Genomic DNA, 13,562 nt, shown 5'->3' on the forward strand with positions numbered 1-13,562 from the left:
CAGAGTCGGACATGACTGAGTGACTGAACTGAACAGTGAGATTCAAGGGAAGAACAAAAACATTAAAATAATAAGAGGAAAGTGAGTAAGTCAATCTAAAGAAAGTTCATGAATCTTCTTCCACAAATGAAATCGTAGTGCCTAATTGAGAAAAAGAACTATGGGACTCAAAGTACATTGATCTTGAAACCAGGAAGCCCTGGCTTTGCTGAAAGCACAGTATTTCAGTTAAGAGCAAGTAAACACTCTGAGAAAATTTAGAGAAATAGTAAGATAAAGGAAGAATGGGAATCTTCCACTTTTGTTTCTGTGTCTTTTATTTACATTTAAGCAGTCATGAGCAGGTGCCTGTGGATTTTGGCATATACTTCTTTAAAACCATAAAAGTTAGAAAGTGAAACTTAAAGCCACAACTGTCACTTTTAAATTTCTGTTGAGAAGAGATGAGGATATTATTTAAACTGTCTCCTAAACCATTACAATATAAATCATTGTTCATTTTTTTAAAGTATTTCTCAATGCCCACTCCTTGCCTGATAGTATATTTTGGAGAGAACTGTGCACCAATCAAGTTGGCCAACCTGTAGGCTTTGAATAGTGATTTTTTCTTTTTTTAAATTTTGTGGGAACCTGATTTACAAGTGACTGGACTATAAATAGACTATAAACTAAGCCTTAAAAGTAGCATAGTTTAACAGACTAAGCTAATGAATTCAAATAATATTACTGACAGCCTTTGAAATGAAAATCACACTCCCTTAAAACACAGAAATTATCCTGTATCAGCTTCCAGTCACCTTCAATATTTTGTGGAAGGAATATTATTTCATGTCCTCAAAGTGGTTTTATGTCATAACAGGACTACATGATACTTGACTATCGTTATTCTGTCCTAACTCAGGCAGTCACAAGAATAAAAACCACAGGCCTCTGGCCTTTTAGAGATATTCCCAAGTTGCTAATGAAAAATAGCAAATAAATCAATACATATAAGAATTTAAGAAATATTTTGTTTATTTATTTACTAACCACAACTAGATAAGAGGAACTGGGCTAATTTTGAAACTCTCCCCAGTTTCCTTTTCTCTGAGCTGTTCACTGCTGTTCACTGCTGTGTTCTTTCCTTTGCAGGAAGTTACAAAGTTGAGAGGGGAAAAAAAATACCAAGTTGGCATTGTTTTTAGCTGTCCTCTGATTTGGACGTAGCTACAGTCCTTACTTTTTTTAGAGGCAACTGTCATAACTATCCAAAAGAAGAAAATTAAGGTAAAATGGAGAAGTATGGAATTATGACAAAGGACACATTGCACAAAACTGAGCTGCTGGAATCCAGATAGTGTGAGAGCTTGTCTACTTGCTGTGTGCCAACAGAGGGCTCCTATCACAATGCAGAGACTCAGGTGCTGCCTACATTGGGTCTCCAGAAGGCCAGGTATTGGTGCCCTTAGAGAAACAGTTTAAACTTCTCAGCTTCAGACCTTTCTCTGAATATTAGTATGGTACTATACTATGGTGGGCTTCCCTGGTGGCTCAGACGGTAATGAATCTGCCTGCGATGCAAGAGACTAGGGTTTGACCCCTGGATCGGGAAGATCTCCAGGGGAAGGGAATGGTGACCCACTCCAGTATTCTTGCCAGAAGAATCCCATAAACAAAGGAGTCTGGCAGGCTACAGTCCATAGGGTTGTCAAGAGTCAGACACGACTGAGCAACTAAGGACACACACATACACACACACTCACTAACCCTGCAGGGACGGGAGGGTTGCAATGGTGAATGATTTACAAGTTGAGTTTAAAATAGCAGGGGTGATCTGTTTTTACAAAATTTCATTTAATTCAGCTTAACAAGGCAGTGCATATTAAATTGTTTTTGTTGCTATTGTTCAGTCACCCAGTTGTGTCAGACTCTTTGCATATTAGATTAGCGGTTGGCAAACTATGGCTTACTGCCTCTTTTTGTACAGACTGCAAGCTCAGAGTGATTTTTATATTTTTTGTAGGCTGAAAAATTAAAAGAATGCTATTTTATGACATGAATATTACATGAGTTTCAGATTTTGAAATTCGTGGACATTTGTTTTCTCTCTTATAAGTACCTATATAACATGCTTGAATTTTTCTTTTGACTGTAAAGCCTTAAATACTTACTGCCTGGCCCTTTATAGAAAAAGTTTGCAGATCCCTGGTTTAGAAGAGCATGGAACTTAGTGTCAGGAAGGTCTGAACTGTGCAGTAGGACTGCCATTTACTGAATGTATGACTGAACAAGATATCTAACTTTTCTAAGCTTCAGTTTCCTTGCTTATAAAATGGGTATACAAATTATATTTAACTTGCTGAGTTAAATGAGATAATACATTTGATATATTTAACATAATGCATACCACTCAGTAAGGGATCCACACATTACCATTGCTGTTGTTTTACCATAATAACTGTGATTAAATAAAATTGCAAAAATGAGGAATTTTAAAGTTAACATTAGAATAGACTGTAATAGACTGCAGAATAGAAGAGATTGTATTGAAGATTCTACAATATTATACTTAGGACATTTAAAAAGCTTACTTTAAAAGGCATTTTGAATTAAATAACAACTTCTCACTCAAAATAGAATGGATAAAATTGATAGGTCCTGTTAAAATAGAAGGAAATGGCAACCCACTTCAGTATTCTTGCCTGGGAAATTCCATAGGCAGAGGAACCCATAGTGTCCCAAAAGAGTCGGACACGGCTTAGCAACTGAAAAACAACAAAAAGCAGTCAAACTCAGATATGCAAGAAGGGCTGAAATCAAAAGCCTTATAACTAAGTCAAGACCCTTACCTCTTCAGGCACAAGCTTTCTAACATCTGGCCAGGTACTAGAGTCAGAAAAGAAAGTGGTAGAACTCCATAGAATTCATGAAGAGACATCTTGCTGAAGAGTGTTAAGGAGAAAGACTAAAGGAAGACTTTCCAGCTCTGATCTTTATACTCATACCAAAGTATGTCTCAATTGTGAAATCACAACAAATGATAACTCTACTCAGAAGGCCAGGACTGAAACTGCTGGAGGCAAGACTGCAGGCAGCGCTTCTACACAAACACACACTTGCACCACCACATTTTGATGCATGTAGGAGTCTTTATTTCATTTTAAAAAATATTTTTATTTATTTATCATAGCTCCATGACCAGGGATTGAATCCAGACCCACCTGCATTTGGAAGCTCAGAGTCCTAACCACGGGACAGCCAGGGAATTCCCAGAAGACTTTTTAAAATAGCAGCTCTACTAGGGTAAAATCCATATACAGAACAAAACATCTGTTTAATGGGTACAACCCAGTGGTTTATAGTGTATTCAGAGAATTGTGCTACCATGTCCAACAAGGAATTTTAGAACATTTTCATCACCTCCAAAATGTACCCATTAGCAATCACTGCCTTCAGTCCCCTGGTGTCTGGTAACAACCAATCAATTTTGTTTCTATAGATGTGCCTATCTGGACATTTCACGTACATGGAGTGAAACAATATGCGGTGTTTTGTGAATGCCTTTTTTCACTCAGCATAATGCTTCTGAGGTTCATTCATCTTGCAGCAGGTGCGTGCATGCTAAGTCCCTTCAGTCATGTCCGACTCTTTGTGACCCTATGGACTGTAGCCCACCAGGCTCTTCTCTCTGTGGGATTCTCCAGGCAAGAATACTGGAGTGGGTTGCCATGCCCTCCTCCAGGGGATCTTCCCAACCCAGGGATCGAACTTGTGTCTCTTATGTCTTCTGCCTTGGCAGGCAGGTTCTTTACCACTAGAGCCAATTGGGAAGTCCCTTGTAGTAGGTATCAGTACTTTATTTCTGTTCTGTGAGATAAATTTTCTATTACATGGATGTATCATTTTGTTTATCCATTCATCAGCTGATGGACATTTTGACTGCTGTATAAAACTCTTTTTGCTCTGACTGAAGCTACAGACTGTTACAGCATACTTGTCCATCATCTTACTGAGTTGCTATAGGGCACAGGTTCCTCCTGGTAAGAGATAAGAGATGTTAGTGTAACATTCAGCCAGAGTCATGGAAGGGAATCTGCAAAAACTTGCCTGAGGAGTACTTAAGAGACGGTGATCAGGGTTGTAAGATATTTTCTGTTCAGGAAGCAATGCTGAAGGGTCACTCAATGCAGTTCATAAGAGCAAAACCTGAAAATGACTGATAGGAAATGCATAAATAAATTTCTGATGAGTCATGTAACAATATAATACAACAGTGGAGTTGAAAAATCAGCTAACCCTAGAATAGTATATGAAATTCAAAGACAGGAAAAAATTATATTGTTTAAGTACATATTTATATAAGTGATAGAACCAAAAAGAAAAAAGGAAATAAGTCAGCCATGATCAATTCATAGTAGTGGTTACTATCTCAGAGGAGAGGCAGAGCATTGGACTAGGAGACAGTCACATGAATAGGTGTCCTTCTTGGTACTGTTCTTGGATTAGAACATAAATATATATGTAAATATAAAGGAGGGCTGTTGCAGACTTTAAGAGATGCACAACCTAAAAGTTGAGAATTATGTTTTATTCATGAGGACTTAAGCTTGGGAGCATCAGGAAGATCCCCTGGAGTAGGAAATGGCAGCCCACTACAGTGTTCTTGCCTGGAGAATCCCATGGACAGAGGAGCCTGGAAAGTTGTGGTCCATAGGGTCTCAAAGAGTTGGACACGACTGAAGCAACTTGGTACACAAAAAAATTTAGTGATTTCTCTTTGTGTGTGAAGTTGCAAGAGTCTGGGCTTAATTAAATCATTCCTTTGATATATACCTTAACTAACTAGGGCCAGTATCCTGTTTTCCTCCTTGAATCCCCTTAGGGTGCACTGCTGGGGTAGCTACAGAGGTTAATGACTTGATGTCTGCAAAAAACTTTGTTTACTGATAGGGCAGGTGGCATTCTTTGTCCAGACTATCTATGCATTATTGATGACAGTGCCAGGCACTGAAGAATGTATGAATAAATGAATTCAGGGTGTGTTAGTTGCTCAGTCCTATCTGGCTCTTTTGAACTCCATGGAATCCTCCAGGCAAGAATACTGGAATGGGTAGCCATTCCCTTCTCCAGGGGACCTTCCTGACCCAGGGATCAAACTCAGGTCTCCTGCATTGCAGGCAGATTTTTTATGGTCTGAGAAGCTTGAACTCAGGGTAACTGAGACCAAATTTTAAAAAATGAGATGATAAAATAGATAAAAGTAATGCATGTACACAGTAAAAAACTGAATAAACATAAAACCTGCAATTATAAAATAGAAAAAAGTTTCACTGGTTCAGGTAGAAAAATTACAATTACCTTTGTACTGTTATAGCTTCCCATTCTTTCTCCTATGAATTAAGAAAATATTTTTAATGGTACTAAGAAATGTCACGTTGATGTAGCCTATTCCCTGTGAGAGCTGTTTAGGATGGGCTACTCTTCAGATTTCAACTGTCCTGGTCTCAAGGCCTCAACCCTATCACTAACCGTCCATTAGCTATAAAGGCTGCAGTCTCACGCAGACAGGACGCCAGGTACGGCCCTGACAATTCCTCCCACGTTCATAAAACACGCCCGAGGGGTGTGCCCAGCGCCAGTAGGGGCGTGTCTAAGAGGCGTGGCGGCCCTGAGCCCGAGCCCAGGTAACTGGGGGCGGGATCGGGAGGCGCCACACGTCGCGAAGTGATGACGTCAAGCACGCGCCTCGCGTTCTGCGTGCGCAGCTGCGGGGGGTGGGTCTTGAGCCCAGGTCCTGAGTGTAGGGAGAGGTGAGCTGTGCTGTTTGCAACATGTTTCGTGCTGTTGACTCTGCGGATGAGGAAGAGGAGCAGGCGGAAGAGGATTGTCCTGAATTGGTCCCCATTGAGGCGAAGCAAAGAGAGGTGAAGGAGGAGAAGGAAAAGTCTGGCCCCGGCGCTAAGATCCCAGTCACAATTATCACCGGGTATTTAGGTAACTAACCATCCCGGTCAGAAAGTTCAGTGAACCCTGTTTTGGGATTTGGCTCTTCTCCTTAGGCATCCTGGCCTTCTGGCCGACGGCCAGAGTCTCTGAGGTAGGGGCTGGGTCAGTTGCTCCCCGTACGGGATCTTTCTCACCTCACGGGTTAATGATGCTCAGACCCCTCCGCGTTAGGGTCGCATTTATCAACTGAGGTTGAAAATTAGCCTCGCATTTTTAAAACTAGTTCTAGCTTTGCAGTGTGAAGCACGGACCCGCCCCTCATTATGCATGTAACCCCTAACAAGTTGCATTTCTGAAGTTCAGTGCCTAACTTGAAAATGGAAATACCAGTCACTTGTCTCAGTTTGCTTTTCTCTTATGCTTAGTGGGGCAAGAAACGCATGGTTTATAATTAGGTTCTCATTAAAGGTGTCCTTAATGTAAACGCCCAAGGGCTCTTCCTCAGTATATTCCCTTCCCCACCAGCCGGTTTCTTCTTGCCTTTCGTGTAAAATACTCTTTATCGTAGCCTTTTTTTTTTTTTAATGTCTATTTGTAACGTACTGTCGGAGAAAGAGTAAGAATAAAATTACTGTGCCCTCCGAGACTATATTTCTCAAACTTAAGGGCTTTTCAGGAGTTCATGGGGTCACTTAATTCATAACTTTGTAAACAGAGTAGTTTCCTGAAGGACGGGTTATGTGCTTACACTAGGAGTACTTTAGTGGAAAAGTTTGAGAAGTATCATTTTAAAACTACAGTTAAATAGAAGGGCTGGAATAAATACCATATTAAAAGTGTAGGGAAAAGAAGTGAAATGAAATATTTAAAGTGAAATGATCTGGGGAAAATAGTATCATTTCTAGATGCTGATAGAGACAAGTATAAACTTGGTGCACCTGAGGGCCTTTTACATAAAAACGGGAATTAAATCGCTGGCATGACTCCGTCTCTCTCTTTTTTGCTTTGCAGACTTAAGTTTATTTTCATTTTTACTCAGGGTTAATTTTATAAAGGAGTTTATTTATTTGTAAAGGAATTTTCCCAGTGTTATTCAGATGCAGCTTCACTGTGAAGTTGAGCAAATTTTTGTTCTGAAACAATATAGTTTAGACTTGCTCTCCCCACCTTCCCCATTTTGCTCACTGGTAGATCAGAAGAGCATTGCAGATAATGGTCTGAAGCTTAGTTATGAGGCCTCAGGCCACCAACTTTGTTGCTGAATCTAGGAGATGGTTTCCCTGCTTATTGTTGAGCATTTTTGTTCCCTTGGTTTCTATCACATTTTACTTCTGATTTTCTGCCTACTTTTCTGGCTTCCCCTTAAAAATTTTTTTTATCCCTCCTCTGTCCTCTTTTTTAGCTTCATACCCAGGTGATTTCTATTTTGATGTTTCATAGACATGTCAGTCTCTGCATGTCCAAAACTTCATGTTAGCATCCCGTTGTGAATGTTGGTTGCTTCTGTGATCCTAACCATTTGGAATATTATAAAAGCTTCCTAACTAGTCTTGAGTCATATTGCCTTTTAATATGTTCTCTGTATTTTAGCCTTAATGATCTTTAATAAATGTCAATCTGATTTTGTCAGACCCTTCAGCAGTTTCTATTTGGGTTAAAGTTCAAATTCCTTGACATGAGTTTATAATCTTGCTCTTGACAACCTCTTTAGCCTGAGAAACTGTGGCCCAGCCAAGTGAACTACTTTTACTTCTAAAAAGAGCAAGTGTTTTGGCCCCAGAAAGACATCCTTCTTACTGTTAGTTCTCTGGCTAGATGTCCCTCTTAGGTGCTCCATGGCATCTTGTACATCTATTGACTAGATGATCTTGTGGCATGGTTGCCTCTTTACTGATCTGAATTCCCCCTCTTTCTCCCACTTCCCTTAATGTTTCTAAACTTCATGAAGATAGAGACAGTTTGTTGTGTCTTGTGCACTTTTCACTAAGGCTCAGTATAAAATCCGGTCCATAGCAGACTTGAGTGCTTGAACTGTCTTAGTATCTTTAGCTTCCTGATAAGATGGCTCAGCAGTAAAGAACCCTCAATGAAGGAGAGGCAGGTTCGATCCCTGGGTCAGGAATATCCCCTGGAGTAGGAAATGGCAACCCACTCCAGTATTCTTGTCTGGAAAAGTCCATGAGCAGAGTTGGATGTGACCGAGCACAAACACATAGTTATTTATAAAGCACTAGTAATTCTACAAAGTCTTCCATGGCCACCCCATCCTTTGCATTTTCATGGCCACTGCTTAGTGCAGCGCTCATGCTCAGGGCCCTTGTCTCACATTTGGACTGGTTTTAAGAATATCCTTATTGCTCTGTGTCCTTAAGATCTGTTCCTTCCATTATGAGTATTAACCTTTAGTGATACTGAGCTTCCTAAATCCCTCTGAACACAAGCCTTCCATCCCTTCAACAACTTTTATACAAATATGGCCCCCAAAGGTTGAAGATATTAATATCCTACTACTCAGTAAATCCCTCCTAATTATACCCTAGAAATCTTTTAAAGTTACTGCGGAAGATGTGTACAACCTGTGTGCATGTATACAAGTTCTTTTTAGCAACACTGTAATAGCAAAACACTAGGAACAACCCGTATGCCCACCAACAGAAAAATATGTAAATAAATTACATGTTTATATAATTGACTACACTACTATCTATATGCAGTTAGGGTTGGTTATTTATCTTTTTTTTTTTTTTTTTTTTTTTTACCCTTCTATGGACGTTCACAAGACCAATGTTTTTTCCTGCTGCTTGAGCTGAATGTATTTAGGTGCATTATGCCACCTACTGGATAGAGTTAGTGTAGCTATATGAACTTTTCTAATACTGATTATTGTGTCTTTTGTTAACATTTCCTAGGTCCATTCACCACTGAGTGTGTATAAAATCAATTTTATAGATTGCTTTAAGCATACTAAAAACAGCCATATAGACATTCTGAATTTGTGTGTGGTTAAAATAAAAGGTAGGTCTTTATGTGTACATTTGGGGGAAGTAAACTATCTATTCTTGGCTAAGAAACAATGTCATCCTGTAAAGAGATTTAAATACTTTATGTCTTATAAACTACATGACTACTTTATTCCTCAGGAGCCATTTCAATAATTCCTTATTTAATAGAAAAGTTAGATAACCTTACATTAATTGTTTAAGTTGTATAGAAGACTTCTTTTTTTTTGTCGTATGAGGTCAAAGAAAGCTATGTCAGCCACCTTATTGGAGTGTTTGTAAATATTTGTAAAATTTTATAAGACATAAAGCATTTTTAATAGTTTTCAAAGGGTACTCTAATTTTTTCCTCTAGAATCTCATATTACCATCGTTAAATAATATTTGAATAACAGACAAATTTTAAAGAGCGTTAGGACTCTTTAAACATTTTTGTCCCTTTAAAATCAGTCTTTTGACTTTTGTTATTTAAAACAAACGTATTTTATAGGTGCTGGGAAGACAACACTTCTTAACTATATTTTGACGGAGCAACATAGTAAAAGAATAGCAGTGATTTTAAATGAATTTGGGGAAGGTAAGTAAAGTTCAATAAATGCCGTGCTATAAGAATGTATTGACAGTTAATTCAGCTGGTGAATTGATATTCCATATGCAGAAATGAAAATGCAAGGTATTACCATGTGAACACATTGCTATGGATAGTTTTGGAAAAATTAGGTTCATTTATGTCAAGTTTTGACTTCCCTGGTGGCTCAGACGGTAAAGCATCTGTCTACAATGCGGGAGACCCGGGTTCGATCCCTGGGTTGGGAAGATCCGCTGGAGAAGGAAATGGCAATCCACTCTAATACTCTTGCCTGGAAAATCCCATGGACAGAGGAGCCTGGTAGGCTACAGTCCATGGGGTCACAAAGAGTCGGACACAATTGAGGACTTCACTTCATGTCAAGTTTTATTTTGTATGGAGTTGAGATACTGAAATCAGGTTGTTTCTATAAAGTTTTATTTTGTATAATGTTAGAATTCATACCAGAATTAATTAAATTTTTACATAAATACTCCAGAAGTAAAAATCTAAGGAGATGAAAGAAAATCTTTCAGGAAGATTTTCGTACCAATTAGGAAGATCCTTTTGTGCTGACTATATTGTTTAACTGCAGGTTTTGAAAATATTTGAAAATACTTCTGTCTTACTGAATGTTTATTATTCTGCAAAGCAGTTAAAACAGAAGGCTTAGAAAATAAATATGTGGTCTCCATCCTTAAGCAACTTCACTTATCTGTGAAAATATGTGTATTTAACTTTCCAGTTTTTTGTCTTCACTGAACTGTGTTTTAAGAAATTTATACAGCAGTGTTAGACATACTTCTTGATTACTTTTATAAGTTTTTCTTCTCAGGTCTGAATTTCAATAAAAGCTCACACTTAGCTAAAAAAAATATAACTTCATTTGAGTTTTTCTTAAATTTTTTTTTTTCAGTTGCAAATCAGTAAAGGAACTAAGTTTATGAAAAGGATGAGGCCTGTTAGTTGAACTTGATTTCTGGTTTTAATAAACTGAAGAGGATTTCAATAAACTTTAGAGTCCTGTCAGCCAAAAATAAAAATCATAAGATTTTTTAAATCATAGTTTTTATTCTAAGTTCTTATTAATTGATCTTCTGTTGGATGTTGATTACATTTATTATCATTTGTTACTATTTTGTTCAGTCTTTCTGTATTTTTTTTTAACTGCTTTGTCCTTTACAGCATTTACAATACTTTCCTTTTCATTTTATAAATGTTCTCTACACCCTGAGTTCTGTAGCAACCCCTTGCCTAACTAAAACATAAACATAAAATATATATCAGTGAAAAATTATTTAGTTTTTTTCCCTTATCATTTGCTTTAATGGATATTTAGAACTTTCCTGGCTTGGGCATGTTTCTTTGTTGGAGGAAAAGTAAGATTTTTTTAAATCATCCTTATTGATAACAAACATCTCAGACTCTCATATATACTTTATTTTTTCTCAAGTAAGCATTGCTAAGAAGCATGTGTGTATTTGATTAAAATTTCATTTTTAATTGAACACATTGGTACCCTGGCCAAGCAAACTTCCTTAAAATGAACTAAGGGTATTATTCACACAGGGGATGCTGAACAGTCTGTCTAGTAGACACTGAAACAATTTAGAGAAAGAATGAAAAGAAAAAATATGCAAGAGACTGAAAGGCATATGTATAAAAACCTAGAGAATTGGCCGTGGACAAGAAAGAATGCCTTTAAAATAGCTTTTTTATTTTATTAGGAAATGGCAGCAGTCTAGTAAGAGGCCTAGAGAGGAAGTAGGTAACTTTCATTAATTTTGCAGTTGTCTCTTTAGGGGCTTAGATCCTTTTAAAGAAAGAAAAAAATAAAATAATCTAGAGTAGTATAGTTTAAAATATTGAGATAGCCTGAGCAGAATGAAAGAATATAAATTATGAAATACATTTTTCTGCTTCGAAATCTGGTGTACTATTGAGTATCGTCATCTTTGTTTTTGGTTGATGAGTGGACATAATCTAAAGAGTGCTTCCTGTTAATTACTAGGAAGTGCAGTGGAGAAATCCTTAGCTGTCAGCCAAGGTGGAGAACTCTATGAAGAATGGCTGGAACTTAGAAACGGTTGCCTCTGCTGTTCTGTAAAGTAAGAAATGGATATACTCTGTGCTTGTTGGCTTCTGTAAATGTTTACTGCCTATATTTCCAGCTTTGATTTTCTAACATAAATTAACATAATCTTCATAATCTTCTTCATTGTGTTTTCAAATAGAAGATATACCTATTAGGATGCATTTTCTTTTTCTTTTTTAACAGATGGAAATTTATTAATTTTAATACTATTCGGTACATTATGGCAGTGTGGTCACTGTGGACTTCTCACGAAGTCCTTTCTAAATTTCTCAATTATTCACATTAATTCAGTTTTAAGAGATAAATAGCAGGCTTTTGTTTTTCATTTTTAAAATGATCTTATTCCTTAAATGCTAAGGATTAAGGAGAAATCTCTCAATTTTAGGTACTTGGACATTTGTTAGTTGTTTTTGATAATCATGTTAATTCACAATATAGATCTCCCAGGTGGACATTATTTTACCTGTTGAACATATAAGGGAATTAAGACTAAAAGACATTATAAGTCTGCATATCTAGTTACTTGAACTAAGATTAGGATACATTTTCTTAAAGTGTTTCTTATTGTCTTAGCTCTAATACTGTGGTCATTTTATTAAATTTTATTTTTGTTGTGTTTGACATCAAGTTTTAATTAATGATCCCTGTGGTGCACAAAAGTCTCGTTTCATATTTTAAAAATGATTGTTCTGAATGTAATAAGTTATTGGTCTTATTTCCAAGATTTCAATCTCTAACAACAATATAAATGACCACAAAAAAGGAAAAACTTCATGTTCTACCAGCGATAGTTGTTTCAAGGACAGTGAATGTTTTATTCAACAATATAACCACTCTTAGAAAAGGAATGACACACAGTAGTCATTCAAAAGTTTGTTGAGCAAATTGTGAAAATTAATACCTGTATTGTTGATTTTGTATAGTCCAGTGAATTAAATTTCTTCTAAATCATTTACTATCTTAGATGTTTTGACTGTGAGTCAAGTGTATTATAAAGGCTAAAGTACAACAGGTTTTCTTAGCCACTTAAAATTAAATGTTTTCTTGTGTTTTTAATATTATTAAGAAAAAAGGGAAATTAAAGCCTACTACCCTGAAAAGGTATTTAATTGTAGATATCCCTTTAGCTGTTCTATTAAGCTACTGTAATTCATACATTTTGTCATTTTCTGTATTGATCTTTTTCTTTCATAAGCTATAAAAAAACAGGTTCTAACTTATTTTAGTCCAGTAAATTAAAATTCCCTCTGCTTTTTTTTTTCCCTTTGCTTTTATCTAATATCTTGTTACTTGTCAGCATATGTGCATCCATTCCTCCCTGCTCCCCAAAACTGGTGAAATTGGATAGACATGTTAGAAGCTTGGGAGTAAAGTAAATTTTGCATGCCTAAATATATTTTTATCCCTGGTTGCTAAATATATTTTTAAATGTTTGTGATGATCACTTTAAAATATTCAGACAATCAACTGTATATCATGTTTTCCTGTTCTCCAGGGACAGTGGCCTTAGAGCTATTGAGAATTTGATGAAGAAGAAAGGGAAATTTGATTACATACTGTTAGAGACCACTGGATTAGCAGATCCTGGTAAGAAATGTCATTATCAAAAACCAAAACATAGTTCTTAAACATTTTAAAATAAATATACTAGAGAAATATATAAAATGAATATTAAAGCTTTACTCTAGATTAATTTTTTTTTAATTTAAAGGAGAAAAAATACTGAGTCATGTTTCTTTTGCAGATGAACGACAATCAAAGTATTTGATAATTTTAACATGCTAATAGCATTTCAATTTCTATCAGTTGATTTAGGATTATTGGTAGGAAGAAGAGTTGTTAAAACTTCCAGAAAAATCTAGTAAAACATAGGAAAAAAGGAGACATTCTACTTCAGGTATATGTTTAAGGACTTTTGGAGTTAAATCCCAGAAATACTTATTCTCTTGAATTAATTGTTAGCGTTTGTTTTCCT

At 36.5% G+C, this 13,562-nt stretch overlaps 1 protein-coding gene across 4 annotated transcripts in view; it reads left to right on the forward strand.

The window, feature by feature from the left end:
• The window catches only part of LOC102185181 (COBW domain-containing protein 1), a 56,634-nt gene continuing 48,797 nt past the window's right edge, over window positions 5,726-13,562 (forward strand). For all 4 annotated transcript variants that reach the window (XM_005683712.3, XM_005683711.3, XM_005683713.2 and 1 more), the window contains exons 1-4: window positions 5,726-5,973; window positions 9,415-9,501; window positions 11,504-11,600; window positions 13,083-13,174. In XM_005683712.3, the coding sequence (XP_005683769.1) occupies window positions 5,811-5,973; window positions 9,415-9,501; window positions 11,504-11,600; window positions 13,083-13,174 (439 nt within the window). In that variant the 5' untranslated portion in view covers window positions 5,726-5,810. The remainder of the gene's footprint in view (window positions 5,974-9,414; window positions 9,502-11,503; window positions 11,601-13,082; window positions 13,175-13,562) is intronic.

The sequence above is a fragment of the Capra hircus genome, chromosome 8 (genome assembly GCF_001704415.2).
Source record: "Capra hircus breed San Clemente chromosome 8, ASM170441v1, whole genome shotgun sequence".
Classification (NCBI taxonomy): Eukaryota; Metazoa; Chordata; class Mammalia; order Artiodactyla; family Bovidae; genus Capra; species Capra hircus.